The sequence below is a fragment of the Canis aureus genome, chromosome 8 (genome assembly GCF_053574225.1).
Source record: "Canis aureus isolate CA01 chromosome 8, VMU_Caureus_v.1.0, whole genome shotgun sequence".
Lineage (NCBI taxonomy): Eukaryota > Metazoa > Chordata > Mammalia > Carnivora > Canidae > Canis > Canis aureus.
This window is the reverse complement of record NC_135618.1, coordinates 65,591,391-65,609,972: the sequence shown is the minus strand read 5'-3', so window position 1 is coordinate 65,609,972 and position 18,582 is coordinate 65,591,391. Positions and strand designations below refer to the sequence as shown.

Here is an 18,582-nt window from a genome sequence, read left to right as displayed (position 1 = left end):
TTCCCTGTATTTTCAATCTATTTAGTTTTCTAAACATTACAAACATAGCTTCTTTGTGTTCTGATTGTGAGCATTCTAACACATGAAATTCTTATGAATCTCATTGTTACTGCTGGCGTTCTTGGTGTACTGTGTCCTGTGCTATTTGTAAGGTTTGACTATGAGCTCATTTCTTGGGGTCTTGATAGAAATAATTGCTTTTGGGAGGATTTGCTTTGTCTTTCATCATGTACCTAGGGGCAGGGTTGGTCTAACACTGCTTTATACTTTAGAATGTTGTCTGCAAGTTTTTGGATCACGGAGATAGGAAGAATTTAGTTCTGGATGAGGCCTGGGCTATAGTCTTCACCAATTCTCAGAGGACATTTTGTTTTCCTCTCCATGCACTTGTTATCAGTATTAAGGCATGCTTCTTGTGGTCTGTGAGCTTTTTGTTTCTTACCCTGTGTGCCCTGTGAACTAAGGGCTCAAGATGATTATTATTATTATTTTCCTTTTGAATATATAAATGACTTGATGAGTGCACTCAGGAAAATCTTGCTTCTGTTTAGCTTACTTCTGTGGAGTTTCACTTTTACTTAGACTTCTGTTTTAATATTCATAATTTTTTTCATCTTTTTTATTGTGGACTACAATCCACAATAGAAGAATGCACAATATAAAGATAGCCAGTCTAATCATTTATCACAAATCAAACATTCATGTAACTACCACCCAGAAATCCTCAAAAAATAGAACATTAGTCACCATCTTTGAACACTGAAGATTTTGTGAAGATTTCACATCGTCTCTGTACTTTGTGATTGACATCTTTCACTCAGCATGTTGGTTCTGGGATTCATCCATGCTTTGTATAACTATAGTTCATTCATTTTCATTACTATGTGGTATCCCATTTGTATCAAAATACTGTAATTTTTCCCTCTACTTTTGATAGGCATTTGAATTGTTTCTGCTTTTTGGCTTTTACAAATAATGTACCTTTGAAGCATAGTTCATGCTTTCTGAGCCTCCAGTCTTGACCAGATTTGGCCACCTTTGCCCTCCTGTTGGCTGCTGTTATTTTCAAGCAGAAATTTTTTATTTCTGAATTTTTGGTCTTGTTTCTCATCTTTGGGAGGATTGTTTCTGCTGTTACTAAAAATGAAAGTACTAGTTATTCTAAGCTTTTAAAATATTTTAATATGTAAATAACTTGATAATTACATTATTTTAAATTAATAAACTTTGTAGAGCATTTTTAGATTCATAGCAAAATTGAACAGAAATAACTAGTACATTTTTACAATAAAAAGTATCTCCTAGACTTCCCCTCAATTAAAAAACTAATTTGGGGCAGCCCCAGTGGTGCAGCGGTTTAGCGCCGCCTGCAGCCCAGGGTGTGATCCTGGAGACCCAGGATTGAGTCCCACATCAGGCTCCCTGCATGGAGCCTGCCTCTCCCTCTTCCTCTGCCTCTGCCTCTGCTTCTCTCTCTATGAATAAATAAATTAAAAATCTTTAAAACAAAGCAAAAACTAATTTTATTTTTATGCAACCTTTTAGTTCTTCTTGGAATGCAAACACAGTTTTTTCAGAGGGTAAATGTAATTTTGGGTATTTTGTTTATAAAATTATGTTAAGTAAAATACTCCGTTTTTTTTCTTTATGATGTTAACGATCACCTTTAGTAACGGTTTTATTGAGTTTTCCTCTTTGTTAAATGCTTTGTTTATATTTTCACCAATGTTCTAATGAACATTATTCTCCATATGGCAGTTTCCCTTTTCTTTCTTTCTGTATGCTGAAACCCTAGAAGTTAAAATTTAGGGTCAAACATTATAAACAAATTCATGGTCTGAGAAACATTTTCAAATAGGTTTCCAGTGGTTGTATCAGTGTATGTTGCTGTTGGAGATGTATGTGAGTTGCTTTATTTTTTTATTTTTTATTTTTATTTTTTTGTGTGAGTTGCTTTAATAATTTCTCAGTGATGATGCATAATGGTGGTGTTAACTAGGCATAAAGTAGCCTGCTGTTTTAGTTTTATATTTTCTTTGATAATGGGCTGCATGGCATTCTTCATATATTTGTTACTAATTGTATTTCTCTCCTGCCTGAATTGTTTGCACCTTGTCTCATTGAATTATTTTGTTGTTCATGGTTTCCTGATGATGAAACACAGTACTTGTTTGTTCAGTTTGGAAAATATAAATGATTAAGTATAAACTGAACACAGGTAGCTATAGAATACTGATATGAATAGGAAATGCCAAGTTTAAGTGGTTTTTAATAATTTATAGTAAATATTAAAGTAACCCTTTAGAAATTTACAATATACTTTAATGTTTCTCTCATTTACAAATGAATATTATTTTTCAAGTATCTGCAAGATTAATTTCTATGAAATATCAGTAAAATGGGATCAAATGGACAGATTCTGTGACAATTTGTTCTCTTAACCTCCTAAGTCTCCTGCATATCCTTTAGGGACTTATATATTCTGTGCCTTTCACATCACTGAGATGCAAATATTCATTCTTAAACATATAAAAATTCTTATGAAAAAAAATTTAAAAATTTAAAAATAAAAATTCTTATGAAACCCAAAGAAAGGGGACTATGCAGTAATTATATTAAATCTTTTCAAACCTGTAGCCTTCTGAGTTTCCATTAAAAAAAAAAAAAAAAAGATTGATTTGAGAAAGAGCCATGCAGAGGGAGAAGCACACTCCCTGCTGAGCAGGGAGCCCATTGTGGGCCTTAATCCCAGAACCCTGAGATCATGACCTGAGCCTAAGACAGACGCTTCACCAACTGAGCCCCCAAGGCTCCCATCTTCTGAATTTCCTGACATGACTTTTGTCCCTGGGCTCTTGGGACTAGGCATTAATTTCCACAGCTAAGCTAAATATTGTTCATGTAGACCCAAAAGGAGGCCCAAAGCAATGTTGAGTAAGCTGGCATTGTGTGTGGCTTTCTTGGTCATACTATATGCAGTCTTTTTTTTTTTTTTTTTTTTTTTTAAGATTTTATTCATTAGAGACACAACACACAGAGAGAGAGAGAGAGAGAGCCAGAGACACAGGCAGAGGGAGAAGCAGGCTCCATGCAGGGTCTCTAGGATCATACCCCGGGCTGAAGGTGGCGCCAAACCGCTCGGCCCTTGGGGCTACCCTGTATGCAGTCTTGAAATCACCTTTAGACGTAACCAGCTGGCCATTTTAGCAGGAGAGGTGTATTCACCAGAGAAACTCCTGTGATAGTAATCTACTCGTTGAGCTGGTTACCGAGACTTTTCACTCACATGTGATGAATCATTAGATTGAGGCAGCAACGATTGTCTAAGGAGTAGAGGCTAGGAGTCCCAGCCCAGCTCATTGAGTAGGAGAGCTTTCTTGAGACCGTTCAGCTTGTCAGGACAGATCAGGTGTGAAATAATATACACGCACAGGCAGATCTGAGTTCCCCTAGGCTGTGAATATTGATCTTTGGTTATAGTTTATTTCTATAGAAGAGAAACACTGTATTTAATTACCTGTGCCACTTGAATGTCATTTAGCCTCCAGGAAAGTTCTGGTGGTGAGGGTAAAGATCCTAAACTAGAAATGACCATGACAGTTCAGAGTGAGAGCCTCTGAGGCACTCGGTTTGTCTCAGTCAGTAGAAAGTTTCCCAAGTCCTGATCTTGGGATCATAAGCTTGAGCCCCATGTTAGATACACAGATGACTTAAAAAAAAAAAAAAAAAGATTGCATCATAAACAGGTTCGACATAAGATTGAAATATAAATATGTGACAGAATGACAGCCTCTGATTTCACCATGTGGAATTCCTTATCTTGCAGCTTTTCGATAGGTGATCCTAATATTAAAAATATAAAAATTAGAAGAGAACCCCTAAAATATGGTTGGTATTTTGTTTTCTAGAAATTATACCTATTCTACCTCTGTGTCATATACTGTATCATGTACTTTAGAAAATATATAGGGGATCCCTGGGTGGCTTAGCAGTTTCGCGCCTGCCTTTGGCCCAGGGCGCATTCCTGGAGTCCCGGGATTGAGTCCCATGTCGGGCTCCCTGCATGGAGCCTGCTTCTCCCTCTGCCTGTCTCTATGTCTATCATAAATAAATACAAATAAATCTTTAAAAAAAATACATAAAAGTAGAAAATTTTAAAGAATGATATTTTAAAAATAGGAATTGTATTACTTTCTTCCAGTACCCTAACAGAATGTCTTTCATGTACTCCATGTCCCCATGTGGAGATTACTGGCTTCACTCATGCGTAGCCATTCTGTCAAAGAGGATTCTTCACTGCATGACCTTTTTATCTTTCCCCAGGTTCCTGATATCTGGAGTTTGTTGGGTTGTGGTAGCCACACTCACCAAAATATTACAAACAGGCATGTTTGAAATGGAGGAGCTGCTCCATGTCTGGATTGTAGTATGTCCAGATGTGCATGTGAACAGAGATGTTTAGAACTTGAGGCCTTGCCCCGTGGATGCTCAATTCTTGGTGGTGGCTAATTCTCAATCCCTGCAGAAGGTATTGCAGAAGCATGCCCCTCCACTACTCTCTTCCCAGGCGCCAGCCCATGGGTGAGAAGAGAAGCTGGAGGGGAGTGCTTTTTCTCTCCTCTCCCTGCTATGAAAGGTTCCACTGTTGATATGGACAGGAGAGACCTGGGAAGATGGGAGTCAGGGATCAGGGAGTGTTCATTCTAAGAACCTGCAGAAGCAAGGAAAGGAGAGAGGGGAAGCCTCAGAGCTCTTTAAGCCAAGAGCTTTCCTGCTACTAAAGTGGCAAGTGCCGTATACTACCTGGGCTGTTCTTATCTCTGTGGAATCATCCCAAGAGCTCAGAATGTTGCTGTGTTTGGTTGTTACAAGGTGAAGAACCTTGCTGCTTAATATTTGTTAAATCTGGACAATGATACATCAGCGTGTGTTATCTTACCTCTATATCCTTACCCTTAAATGTAGTTCATGATAGTGATAAAGGGATAAGGCTGTGGCTTTGGCATGAGGAGAATCCGTTCTTAAGCGGACATGTCTGTTCCTTCAGCCTTGCAGTTAGCTGGGCAAACTGAGTATCACTCAAATTCTTCATGGGGGCTTATATTACCATAGGGTTACAAAAAGTATTAATGAATTAACAGAAGGCCTTTTATGTTCCATTTATTTACTTTTAGCCAGCTGTTTTTTATAGTGAATATGAATACGTTTTCCCACCCCTTATTGGTCATAGTTTTCTGACAACAGTAGATACTCTTCATCTAAATTCTCTAGTTCCATATAGTTCAACCAGTAAGAATTTCAGTGAATACATGATAGTGACATCTAATAGAAAACTTCATAGAAATGTGCATTCATTAGTATGTTTATTGCTTTTTAAAACCAGAAGCAAAAATAGAAATTGCGTATATCTGTCTTTTGTCTCATATTTCTGATCTGCAAACAATTTAATAGGCCAGTCAGAGTGTATGATGAGTTACATTATTTTTTGAACATTGTATTTGAATCACGGCAGGTGTAGGATTTGGAAGCACTATGAAAATAACATCATTTCTTTTTGCAGACTTTGTAATTTTCTTCTGGAAAATCCAGACTATCCAAAGAGAGAAGACCGAGTCATTATCAACCCCAGTAGCAGCCTGCTTGCCAGCCAGGATGAGACAAAGGCAAGTGTTGTGCTCTTTGTTTTACAGTCTCTACCTGGACATGCTCTGCTTTTTTCATCTTTGTGGGAATAAAGTGCTTTGTGTGGACACATTTTTTTAAAGACTAGCTAGGAAAATAGGATTTCAGGATATACTTATTCTTTGGTGGGATTTCCCAACCTCAGCCACTTTGGATTCTGTATTTAACTTCTTTTGTTGTAACTTCCTCTTTTCTCTCCCACAAAAAGTTAAATTCACGCTCCACTCCATACCTTTGGTCTTACAAAGCAAGTTTTTTATTTTTAAAGATTTTATTTATTCGTGAGAGACACACAGAGAGAGACAGAGACACAGGCAGAGGGAGAAGCAGACTCCCTACAGGGAGCCCCATGTGGGACTCAATCCTAGGACCAGGAATCACGCCCTAAGCCAAAGGCAGACTCTCAACTGCTGAGCCACCCAGGCGTCCCTCAAGCAAATTTTTTTTTTTTTTAAGATTTTATTTATTTATTCATAGAGACAGAGAGAGAGAAAGGGGCAGAGGCACAGGCAGAGGGAGAAGCAGGCTCCATGCTGGGAGCCTGACATGGGACTCGATCCGGGGTCTCCAGGATCACACCCCAGGCTGCAGGCAGCGCTAAACTGCTGCGCCACCGGGGCTGCCCGCGAATTTTTTAAATGAAACAAGGATTGGCCAGGATTCTTTGTATCATTTAGGTTGGTTTTTTTTTTTTAATATTTTATTAAAAATTTTCAAACATACAGTAAAGCCAAAAGAATTTTACACTGATCACCTATATATCTACCAGCAGTACTATTAAAAGTTAACATTTTATTATATCCACTTTGTCACATATCCATCCCTCTCCTCTGCCCATCAGTACATCTCACATATTTCATTTTATTTTGATGCATTTCAGAGTAAATCACAAAAACATCAATATGCTGCCCCATACATACTTCAGCGTTTATTTCATCACCTAGAGTTCAGTATGTTTATAGGTTTTCTTTTGATGTAAGATTTATATACAGTACATACATACACTTATATAACCAAATCCTGTATCAAGATGTGAACAGTTTGAGTTTTTAAAACCTTACTCATTTTTATTTGTAATCCTAACTAGAATTTAGTGTGTCAGGTGGTGAAGGAGAGTCTAGATCAGAACTGCTTCATGACTACTCAGTCCTTCTATTCCCCATACATTCTTTAAATTATCTTTATGTCTTCTGTAGCAAGAGAAAGGCTAGTCTTTCCTAAACATTTTTTTATGGAAAGAATATGGCTAAAAGATGGGTCTCAAATCTGTAGCTATAATTACTAGTTTTGACTGGCACAACTAGTCTCCAGACTCCAGACAGCTTGTTAACATCTCTGAACCACCAGTTTCTTCATCTCTATGCAGGGCTGGTAACCTCTATAAAGTAATCATGAATACAAGGGAAATGATTCTATTTTGTAATAAGCAGTTCTTGAAGTGATACCCCCTCATGGGAAAGGCCCTATCTGGCCTCCTAATGTTGTGCCTCTCACTCACTCTCTCTCTCTCTCTCTCTCTCTCTCGTTTCAGTTGCCTAAAATAGACTTTTTTGACTACTCTAAATTGGCTCCTCTTGACCAGCGTTGTTTCATCCAAGCTGCTGACCTCCTGATGGCCGACTTCAAAATGCTCAGTAGTCAGGACATCAAGTGGGCCCTGCATGAGCTCAAAGGACACTATGCAATCACCCGAAAGGTGCTCTACTTAGTCTTCCTGGTGGGGCCACACACTTCTTGGCTGCTTCTTCCTGTGATGACAGAATGAAGAGTTCAGCTTGTGGAAATTGGGATGGTTTGTGATGGCAAAGAGCCAGGAGTTTGTTAGGGTGAAGATAAATAGACAAAGGTATTTGCTGATCAGGAGGTTTCAGATGAAAAGAAATAATGAATTAGAAGCAGGGAAGTTCTGGGGGTACCTGGCTGGCTCAGTCAGTAAAGCATATGACTCTTGATCTCAGAGTCGTGAGTTCAAGCGCCACATTGGGCGTGGAGCCTACTTCAAAAAAAAAAGTTTAAAAAAAAGCAGCAGGGAAGTTCTGGTTTAGCCATGAAGATACAAAGGATAATGAATGTTCCTGTGGTGGGCAAGATGACTAGGTATGAAAGGTTTGTTCCAGCACCTCCCCTTGTTTCCCTCTCCAGCTGGAGGCAAGTCTCCATGGTGAATGTGACCTCACCCTGAGTCTAGGCCTCTTCCCCCATAGATAGCCAGAAGATCCAGGCAGGTGTCAGTAAACTCCTCTAATTGTAGGTTAATCTTAGGTAAAATTATTCTGAGGGGAACATAGTTAGTGCTTTCTATTTCTGAATCTCATTCCTTGTGCCAAATAAGGAATGCTGTGTTGTCATTGAAAATGAATGAGTTTTCCCCTCTCCCCCTCCCAAAAAAACAGTGACTTGCAAGAAAGAAAGGGCTCTTTCATGTTCAGGACCTCCTAGCATCTTCATTGCTCCAAGGGTTCCGGACATCTTTGCCGAGCTCCCAGGGAACCCAGATGAAAAGTGAAAGGGCAGCAGCTGAAGGCGGCTCCTGTGGCCTGGGCAGGGTTGGTCCTGTTAGCAATGTCCCTACCATTGTCCTGGGACCAGTAAAAGGAATTTGGCTATCAGATGCTTCTTTCTCCCTGGTCATCTCACAGCCCTCTTATCATTTGGCTGGGATGTTGTAGGGTTTTGTGGCTCACCTCTTATTTATATCTTCCTTATCCCTTTCCTGGTCTTTCTGGCCTGTCATACTTTTTTTTTATGGTGTCTGTTTGGTGAGTAGCTGGAAATGGGGTGTGTTGGACTGTTTGAATGAATATGGGATATTTAAAGGGCCATGCTATTTTTTTTTTTTTAAGAAAAAGATTGTATTAAAAAAAAAAAAAGAAAAAGATTGTATTTATTTATTCATGAAAGACAGAGAGAGGTGGAGACCTAGGCAGAGGAGAAGCAGGTTCCCTGCGGAGAGCCTGATGCTGGGGACTCCATTCCAGGACCCCAGGATCACGCCCTTAGAGAAAGGCAGATGCGCAATATAGGTGCCCCAAGAATACATACTATTTGGCAGAAGCTAAAACCTGTTGCGTTCTCTTCCTGTTGTATGCAAATGGTGCATGGGGGTCCTGCCCTCTGGACAGTGATGCTCATGTGGACTTGGTGTAAGAAGCATACATACCCAGAGATGTTTTCTAATTATGGTCATAGCACATCTTCCCAGTGCCATTCCCCAGACATGATGATAGCTTAGTCTCCTGATCATGTGTGTGTTCACTGAAAACAGTCACATTTCCCTGGATTTTCCCCCTTTTAAATTTTTTTTTTTTTTTTTTTATGATAGTCACAGAGACAAAGAGAGAGAGAGAGGCAGAGACACAGGCAGAGGGAGAAGCAGGCTCCATGCACCGGGAGCCCGATGTGGGATCCGATCCCAGGTCTCCAGGATCGCGCCCTGGGCCAAAGGCAGGCGCCAAACCGCTGTGCCACCCAGAGATCCCTCATTTTCTTTAAATCTAAACTTTAATCTACTATTTCAGTGTTTACCTTTATTTTTTTTTAATTTTTTTAATTTTTATTTATGATAGTCACACAGAGAGAGAGAGAGAGAGGCAGAGACACAGGCAGAGGGAGAAGCAGGCTCCATGCACCAGGAGCCCGACGTGGGATTCGATCCCGGATCTCCAGGATCGCGCCCTGGGCCAAAGGCAGGCGCTAAACCGCTGCGCCACCCAGGGATCCCCAATGTTTACCTTTAAAAGATTTTTTTTTTTAAGATTTTATTTATTTATTCATGAGACAGAGAGAGAGAGGCAGAGACACAGGCAGAGGGAGAAACAGGCTCCATGCAGGGAACCTGACGTGGGATTTGATCCCCGGTCTCCAGGATCAGGCCCTGGGCTGAAGGCGGCACTAAACCGCTGGGCTACCAGGGCTGCCCTAAAAGGTAGATTTTAAAAAGATAATCAAAATACCATTATCACACCTTAAAAAGTAATATTATTAGCTATCCAGTCATTTTCAAATTTCTCTAGATGTGTCAAAAACCTTTGGTCATACTGAGCTCCAAGTAAAAGGTATTTCTTGCAGTTGGTTGATAGGTTACTTAAATCTCTTAACCTGTAAGTCCTCTTTCCCTATCCCTTTACTTTTTCTTGCTATTCATTTGTTGAAAAAGGGGTTGTTAAAAAAAAAAAAGAAAAGAAAAAAGGGTTGTTTATCTTAAAGGTTTTGATGATCTAGATTTTGCCATTGTATTCTGTAGCATCATTAACTAGTCCTTCTGTGCCCTATATTAACTATAAATTGATAGGTCTAGAGTCTTGATCAAACTCAGGTTTGATTTCCCCCTTCCTTGAATTTTAATTCTTTGATTGATTGATTGATTGATTTTTTTTTTAATTTTAATTCTGTTTCTATCACTTGGGTCTCTAATTTTGAGGATGAGCCTTTATTTTATTTTGTTTTATTTTATTTTATTTATTTTATTTTTTATTTTATTTTATATTTTATTATTTTATTTATTTTATTTTTTTATTTTATTTTTTAAATTTTTTATTTTATTTTATTTATTTATGATAGGCACACAGTGAGAGAGAGAGAGAGAGAGAGAGAGGCAGAGATACAGGCAGAGGGAGAAGCAGGCTCCATGCACTGGGAGCCCGACGTGGGATTCGATCCCAGGTCTCCAGGATCGCGCCCTGGGCCAAAGGCAGGCGCTAAACCGCTGCACCACCCAGGGATCCCCTAGATTTTATTTTAGATTTTCTTTATTGGAGATAGTGCCAGCATGAGGGGCGGAAGGAGAGAGAGATGCAGACTCCTCACTGAGCAGGGAGCCCAATACAGGGCTCCATCCCAGACCCCAGGATCATGACCTGAGCTGAAGGCAGCCCCTCAACCCACTGAGCCACCCAGGGGCCCCAAGCACATGTCTTAAATGTGCATTGCTTTAGTTCTCTCAGTGAATAGTGGGTGTTTTATGTGGCTAAAGGGAGAATTAGGTGGGATATAGTGTAGAGTGATCAATGACAGCACTTTGTATGTATCAGATTTCAGGAATAAGTTCCCTCTCTTTGCACTTCCTTCTGTGTGCTGTGGAATGTTGTCAAGCTTCTGTATATAGAAATTACACAGTAGCTGCCTTACAGTGTGATCTTAAGAGTCAGTCCTTACGGACTCCTGGGTGGCTCAGTGGCTAAGCCTCTGCCTTTGGCTCAGGGCATGATCCCAGATCCCAGACCCCGGGATCAAGCTCCACATTAGGCTCCTTGCAAGGAGTCTGCTTCTCTCTCTGCCTGTGTCTCTGCCTCTCTCTGGGTCTCTCGTGAATAAATAAAATTAAAAAAAAAAAAAATGTCAATCCTTAGAATAATACTATAAATGCACAAGAGCCTTCTGTGATTCCTTAGGTTCATAGCACTGAATTCACACTGGAGGGACTTGTTACCCGAGGGCCTGCTCTGGTTTGCTCCTAGCCTATGATATGGAGGCCCAGGGTGCAGAAAAACTCTCCCTCTAGTGCATGTGTGGTTGAAGATTTTTCAGCTCAACTCTCTTTATGGACACATCCTGTAGGTAGCTTTCTTGGAGACCACATTGCAGCTGCAGTAATATTTCTTTTGGTTGTTAGCTTTGTAGGGACAAAGTGCTCTCAAAAATGAGTAACTTGTAGACTGGAGGGAACAGGTCATCCTTAAAATTCATGGCGGGAGCCACTTGTTGAAGTGAATATTTATCAAAGTAATTTGTGGCCATAACTTTAAAAATCACTTGGTGCCAAAATGCTTATCTGTAATTTTTTTTTTAAGATTTATGTATTTATTTATTTATGATAGACATAGAGAAAGAGAGTCAGAGACACAGGAGGAGGGAGAAGCAGGCTCCATGCCGGGAGCCCAACGTGGGACTCGATCCCAGGACTCCAGGATCGCGCCCTGGGCCAAAGGCAGGCACTAAACCGCTGAGCCACCCAGGGATTCCCTGCTTATCTGTAATTTTTTAAACCATAGGCTGAAGCCTCTTTCTTCACGTTCTTCCTCTGTTCTCCAGAGACAACTCAACTCTTACCTGGTTTATTTTTTTCCTAGTATTTACCTCCACATTTATGAACACATGCTTATACTTGATTGATTAGTTTGAGAAATTATTTTAGTTTTTTCTTATGGTGGATGGGGCTCTAGATCTTACCCATACATACTCCCCTTTTTGAATCATAGTTTTTGTTAAATCTGTTTTTAAAGTTTTTATATTATGACTGTGGAAATGTTCACTGCTAGGGGAAGTAATGTACTAGGATAATATATCCTTTCTTGAATTTTCTATTATTCTTGGAGTTAAAATTGGTTGTGTCTATTTTTTTCATCTGCTTTTTTGTTGTTGTTGCTTTGGTTTTTGATGCTATGACTGTCTTTTCACGTCTGACAACTCTAAAACATTGTTTTCGTCAGCTTGCCTGTTGTCAGACCTGTCCATCAATCCTCGATTCATTTTTTTCCCTTTCTCCTCCATGCTTCTGTATAGTAGTCCACTTGGGAGTTCCCTTTGCCTTTGGATCTTGCTTGATCTTCTGTGCTCTAGATCCTGATAAGTTTGTCTTGTTTTATACACTCACTCTTGGCTGATAGTTCTCCTAGGTTGAAAATTATTTCTCTGTCAACTTTTTCCTCAATAATCCTGCCACAGATACAACTATTTCTTACATTCAGACAGTGTGTTGAGTGCCTGCTGTGGTCATGTACTGGGAGTGTCACAGGCCCCTTCCCTTGTGGAGCTTTATAGTAGTGAACAGTGTTGTCTTCTATAATCATCCCTTAACTTCTGTCCTCTGACAGGTGCTCGTTCCATCCTTTTTTTTTTTTTTTTTTTTTTTTAAGATTTTATTTATTCATGAGAGACAAAGAGAGAAAGAGAGGCAGTGACACAGGCAGAGGGAGAAGCAGGCTCCATGCAGGAAGCCTGACATGGGACTTGATCCCGGGTTTCCAGGATCAGGCCCCGGGCTGAAGGTGGCACTAAACCGCTGAGCCACCCGGGCTACCCATCGTTCCAGCCTTCTTAGATTTCTCCCCTGGAGTACTTTAATGATTCTGTCTCCATATACGTGACACATTTCTGTTTTGGGACCAGACTTCCACCAGGTTTCAAGGAGTCTCTGGCCACTCCTCAGCTTTTATTTCATCAGATGGCCATTGTAGTATTTTTAGGTGATCCTTAAAGGAAATTTGACCATCACAATATCCTAAGAATCCTAGCAACCTGTATCCTTGATTCTCAGAACCAGGAGTCTGCATGGGGATTAGATTTGCGAGAGAGTGAGCAAGCTGGAGGAAGAAATGCAAGATACATATAAAAGGAAAAATCATCTTCAATATTTGTTGTTCCTGTGTTCCTCCTGATAGAGTGTTTGAGTACTTTGTGATAGTTATCAGTTAGGCCCTGAGGACAGTAGTAGCATCTGTGGAACACAAATTAGCTTCCTTCCTTTTTTTTTTTATTTATTTATGATAGAGAGAGAGAGAGAGAGAGGCAGAGACACAGGCAGAGGGAGAAGCCGGCTCCATGCACCGGGAGCCCGACGTGGGACTCGATCCCGGGTCTCCAGGATCACGCCCTGGGCCAAAGGCAGGCGCCAAACCGCTGCGCCACCCAGGGATCCCAATTAGCTTCCTTCCAAAGAGCTTTCAGTCTATTTGAGAAGATTAAAAGGGAAAAAAGGGATTCTTAAGGGAAGGATGTTTTCACTAGAAGAAATCTAAGCAGAAGCAAAAAAAAAAAAAAAAAAAAAAAAAAGGAACCATGGTACCTTTGAGTATATAGGTGTCAATTATAACTAGCAGTTCTCAAAAGGAAAGAACATAATTTTATTTTAATATTTATTTTAAGATATGGTTTCCTGACATGGGCCAGTATGGATTTTTTTTCCTTTTAACTAGAAAGAGTATTTAAATGGGAGGTAATGACCCCATTTCACTTCCAGACAGGAGTGTGGCATGGTTGAAGATCCATTGGGCTACCAGTTACAAGCTATGAGTTCACATTCCCGTTTCATTAGTTGCTAATAAATGACATCTGTCCGGGGATCCCTGGGTGGCGCAGCGGTTTGGCGCCTGCCTTTGGCCCAGGGCGCGATCCTGGAGACCCGGGATCGAATCCCACATCGGGCTCCCGGTGCATGGAGCCTGCTTCTCCCTCTGCCTGTGTCTCTGCCTCTCTCTCTCTCTGTAACTATCATAAATAAATAAAAAAATAAAAAAATAAAAAAAATAAATGACATCTGTCCTTCAGTCACTTCATTTATAAAATTCAGATCATCATAACCTGTCTTGCCTTTTTTCCTGGGTTTTTGCAAATAGCCCTGGTTCAAGGATGGGGATTGTTACCTCTAGGTAAAACTTGCTAAAAATTAGTGGTCTTGCTGTGGAGTACAAACATGTGACTTTAAGACTGATACCTAAGGGTTTGTGGGGGAACACCTCGGATAGTCAGAACTCCAAAGAGAAGAAACAAAGCAAGGGAGGACGTTGATCAGGGAGATGGAGAGGTAGTAGGATGACTTCTGCTGTTGGCCAGCTCTTGGCGGGTTTCTCTGAACCACTCTGTGAAAATAGGGTGATGTTAAAGAGAGGAAGGAGCCTTCGTTCTGCAACTGGCCTGATTTCGTATGCTAGCTTTAATTAATTTGACTGGGGGCAGGTTCTTTATCTATAAGCCTCACTTACCTCTGTTGCAAAAGAACCCCTCCCTCAGAGAGTTGCCATGAGAATTACATGTTATGAGGGGTCTTGAGGCCCACACAGAGTGCTTCCCTTGCAGAGGTGTATCAGCACATGGTGATTCGCTTCCTGTTCCCAGACTTGAGAGCTTTGGAAAAGAGATAGAAGGTAGATGAAGGTGGAGGTATGATCTATCCCTCTTCTGTAGCTAAAATACTCATTTTCTCTTTCTTTCATTTTACCAGAAGGGCTCACAGCTGTTTCCTTAAGATAAACATTCAGAATGTGACTTAACTATAGCAGTATTCCTGTAACACACAGATATCCCTGTAACCTTTTATTATTCACCAAAGGAGTATGAAATGCAAACCATACAGGTTGCCAAGGATACACCTTGGGCTATGGTCACCTTGTCTGTCCTCCAGAAGCCCATCATCCAGTGGAGGGGATGACATGAAACAGAATCCAACAAATAAATGTATCATTACTATTATCTTTCAAAAGAAAAACATAAAGTGCTTGGAAAAACTGTAACAGGAGGACGTAGGGTGGACTTGAGAGGCTCCAGGAGGGCCTCCCTGAGCAAGAAAAATTTAACCACAAACCTGAATGTTCTTTAAGTAGATGTTCAGTAAGGGGGCTTGGGGAGTGTCCTTTCCTGGGGTGAGGAATGCTGTAGAAGAGCTAATTTGGAAGGAAAGAATCATGAATTCATCCTCAAGCATTTAGTTTCCAGCCTGTTGAGTGAGGCCTGTGAGACATCCAAGTACAAAGAATTCATTTGGGTCCTTGAATGGCCAAAAGAGGTGGGATTATGAGGGTCATCAGCACATGCAGGGCAACTTCCCCAGCCTGGATGAGGTAGGCACAGGGAGAGAGAGAGCCAAGGGTGGTGAGGAGTCAGCAGAGAGGAGGAGGGACACCAGGTGCAGGTAGAAATCAGTGTTCTCAGTACTGCCAAGAGAGGCCAGGTGAGATGACTAAAACATAGGGGCTGGAGTTTGCCTCCTGTTACCAAGGAGATAAGCTAGCAGAAAGAGGGTCTTCGGTCCTGGATTGAAGGAAGTTGTGAAATGCACAAAGGTGAGATGAGCAAACATGGACAGATGGTCCCTTTGACAAGTTCGGGCTGGGGTGTTTTGGCTGGAACCCGAAAGGAGAAGGAGGCCAGGGATTTTTTTTTTTTTTTTTTTTTTTTTAAAGATGACAAAGACTTGAGTCAATTGAAATGTCAATTGAAAAGATTTTAAAAGAAGCAGAGGATATGGAACAAAAGGAATCATCACTGGCATAAGACTTTTGCCCTCAGTGTGCTGTACAAAAAGGGGATGCAGATGAAGCTGCAAGGAATTTAAAGGTTTTGGTGGGAAGTAGATGGGGAACCATTGGCCAGAGGTATGCCATTTAGGGTATGCCTGTAGAGTCTGACTCACCAGCCATCTCTTAGGTGACCCACCCTGTACATAGCCAAGGATAGCTTGCACACTTGCTGTTTTCTTATGTTGCCCTTTGTCAGTAAGCATTTGGTTCTGCCCTTGTAGCTGTTGATGAAAGTCAAAGCGAAAATAATGAAATGCTCCCTGTTCATTTTGCTACAGCCTATTTCTGGTAAGCTATGCAGGGGACCTAGCTAAAACTGTGAGTCAGAATGAGATTTGGGGTTGCTTGTATTTTTGTGTCCCATTTACAGCACTAACTTTTCCATTTCTCAATTTTTTAGGCCTTTTCTGATGCCATTAAAAAATGGCAGGAGCTATCACCAGAAACCAGTGGTAAAAGAAAAAAGAGAAAAGAAATGAATCAGTATTCTTATATAGATTTCAAGTTTGAACAAGGTAATGGACAACTTTGAGTTTTGCTGACAAATATGTGAAGCAGCTGTGCAGAACCCTCTCCTTCCCATGCAGCCAAAAAAGGCCGCTGTGGCATGGCCCACCTGCCAGGCTAGCCCAAGAACTGGCTGTGTGGCCTGCTTTGGGGATCTGTATGTTTAAGAAGTGGCTGTGGTTGTCGCCCTCCTTCTTTCTTTCTACCCACTGTGACCGGAACATTGTGTGTAGTGAATTCTCTATTCATGTGTGGAAAAGTGTTTGGGAACACACTCAAGCTGGGGGTTGGAGGACTGGTCTTGAAGATCTGACAAAAATTAGCTTTATCTCTAATAAAATTATCTAGACCAGAGATTGATTGCTCACTGCAGAGGGATCGCTTGTGCACCTGAGAGTGGCTTCTGCACCTGAGAGTGGCTTCTGCATGGAAAAAACCAGCAGCTCCTTAACAGTGCTGAGCTGAGCGCCCCCCCCTCCAAGCTAGTCTGATTCAGTGCTCTCCCATGGACGTTCTCACAGGTTTGCCAAAGAATGAGAAAGTGGGGGAAGTGTGTAGGTGGTTCTTCATTCAGCTAAATTTATTCAGTTTAGACTCGACATCCCAAATATATAGTCATTCCGTATTTGTTTCTGTCAGTGGTGGAGAAAAGAAAGTACCACTTTGCAAGATGGTCCACTCCCTTGTTGGTCAGCTCTATATCAGGTTAAATGTACATTCCTGAAATTTCTTGCCATGAGTGTAGTTCTTGTCTGTGAAAAGACTTGGAATCTGTCTGTTGCTGCTTTGTCTTTCTGACTGTCCTTCTCTGTGTGCTTCCTCTAGCTTGTCAGAATCTCTTTGCAAGTCTGGGTAGACAGAGTACTCCTGACAAGCCTGCTATGTTAGAGACAACATACAGCATTAATACGTACAACTTACAGATACACTTAACCTTCCTTGACAGCAATTGACAAGTACCGATAGTCTGAAAATCCTGCTTCAAGAATCTAATTTTTCACATTTTCGGCCATTTTTCCATCCAGGCACCGCTATTTGGGTTATACATTGCTTGGCTCTAAGAGGGAGTCAGGATTCTCCCTCCACTGTTCTTTTTATCATTTTATGAACTGACCAGTAGATGATCTTCTCATGGAGAGTCTGGGTAGAATCTGGATGTAAACTGAACATCAGTAAAAAATATAACATACCAAAAAAAAAAAAAAAAAAAAAAAAAACATACCATCTCACAAAGCCAACCAAGAAAAAAGACAAATTACCAGTATCAAGAATTCTCACTCTTTATAGGGGATCTTACAGTAGACTCCACAGACAGCCAATGCAGAATACCGTGAACAACATTACACACATAAATTTGACAATTTAAGTGAAATGGACCAATTCCTCTAAAAACACAAAATGCCGAGACTTACCCATATTGAAATAGGTAATTTGAATAGCACCCCATAGCTCTCCAGGAAATTGAATTCATAATTTTAAGTCTCCTAAAAAAGAAATCTCCAGCCTCATTTGGTTATACTGGAAAAGAATTAACACTAATTCTGTATAATATCTTCTAGAAAATAGAAGAGTAGGAAACACTTTCCCAATTCCTTTTATGAAGTCAGTATTAACCCAGATAACAAAAGCAGACAAGGACAGCTCAAAAAACTATAGACCAATATCCCTTATGAATAAACATGCAGAAGTCATTATTAACAAAATTTCAACAAATAGAAGTTAGCAACATAAAAAAAAAAATTATGTGCCATGACCAAGTCATGTGTATTCCAGGGGTGCAAGGCTGGTTTAGTATTTTGAAAAACAGTATAATCCACCATATTAACAGGTTGAAGGAAAATTATATGACCATATAAATTAATTCAGAAAAAGTATTTAACCATGTTTAACACCTATTGACTAAAACTCAGAAAATTAGGAATTTGAGAGGAACTTCTTCAATTTGATAACTTCTACAATAAAACCTAAAGCTAATATTGTTTAATGGCTAAACCTTTCCCCTTAAATCGGGAACAGGAGAAGGATATCTTCTGTTTACTGCAGTTAACGTGTGCTAGAAGTTATAACCAATGAGGAAACACCAAGGAATCTACTGAGAATACTTCTAGACTCATTAAATTTAGTATCATTGCAAGGTATAAGTCAGTCTCCAAAAACCAATTGTATTTCTGTATACTGGCAGTGAGCATATGGAAATCAAAGTTAAAAGTACAGTACTATTTATAATTTTTCCCCCTCCCATTAAATTCTTGCTTTAAATCTAACAAAACATGTATAAGACTTGTAATAAAAACTAGAAAACCGCAGAAACCAAAGCTAGTGATCTTGGGCAGGAAGCCTCAACATCATAAGGATGTAAATCTTCCCCAAATTGGTAAAA

General features: G+C 40.3%; 1 protein-coding gene and 1 long non-coding RNA gene across 14 annotated transcripts in view; one reads left to right on the top strand and one right to left on the bottom strand.

The window, feature by feature from the left end:
- Positions 1 to 18,582, top strand: part of RNF216 (ring finger protein 216) — a 161,203-nt gene that overhangs the window by 37,150 nt on the left and 105,471 nt on the right. For 6 of the 7 annotated variants that reach the window (XM_077907694.1, XM_077907698.1, XM_077907697.1 and 3 more), the window contains exons 6-8: positions 5,561 to 5,663; positions 7,214 to 7,378; positions 16,096 to 16,210. In XM_077907694.1, the coding sequence (XP_077763820.1) occupies positions 5,561 to 5,663; positions 7,214 to 7,378; positions 16,096 to 16,210 (383 nt within the window). The remainder of the gene's footprint in view (positions 1 to 5,560; positions 5,664 to 7,213; positions 7,379 to 16,095; positions 16,211 to 18,582) is intronic. The other variant, XM_077907696.1, reaches the window with a different exon arrangement.
- LOC144319499 (uncharacterized) overlaps positions 7,245 to 18,582 on the bottom strand; it is a 39,053-nt gene continuing 27,715 nt past the window's right edge. For 6 of the 7 annotated variants that reach the window (XR_013385316.1, XR_013385311.1, XR_013385317.1 and 3 more), the window contains 2 exons: positions 14,382 to 14,523; positions 7,245 to 7,430 (listed from right to left, as the gene is read on the bottom strand). This is a non-coding gene — a long non-coding RNA (uncharacterized LOC144319499). Of the gene's footprint in view, positions 7,431 to 14,113; positions 14,259 to 14,381; positions 14,524 to 18,582 lie in introns of all 7 variants that reach the window. The other variant, XR_013385315.1, reaches the window with a different exon arrangement.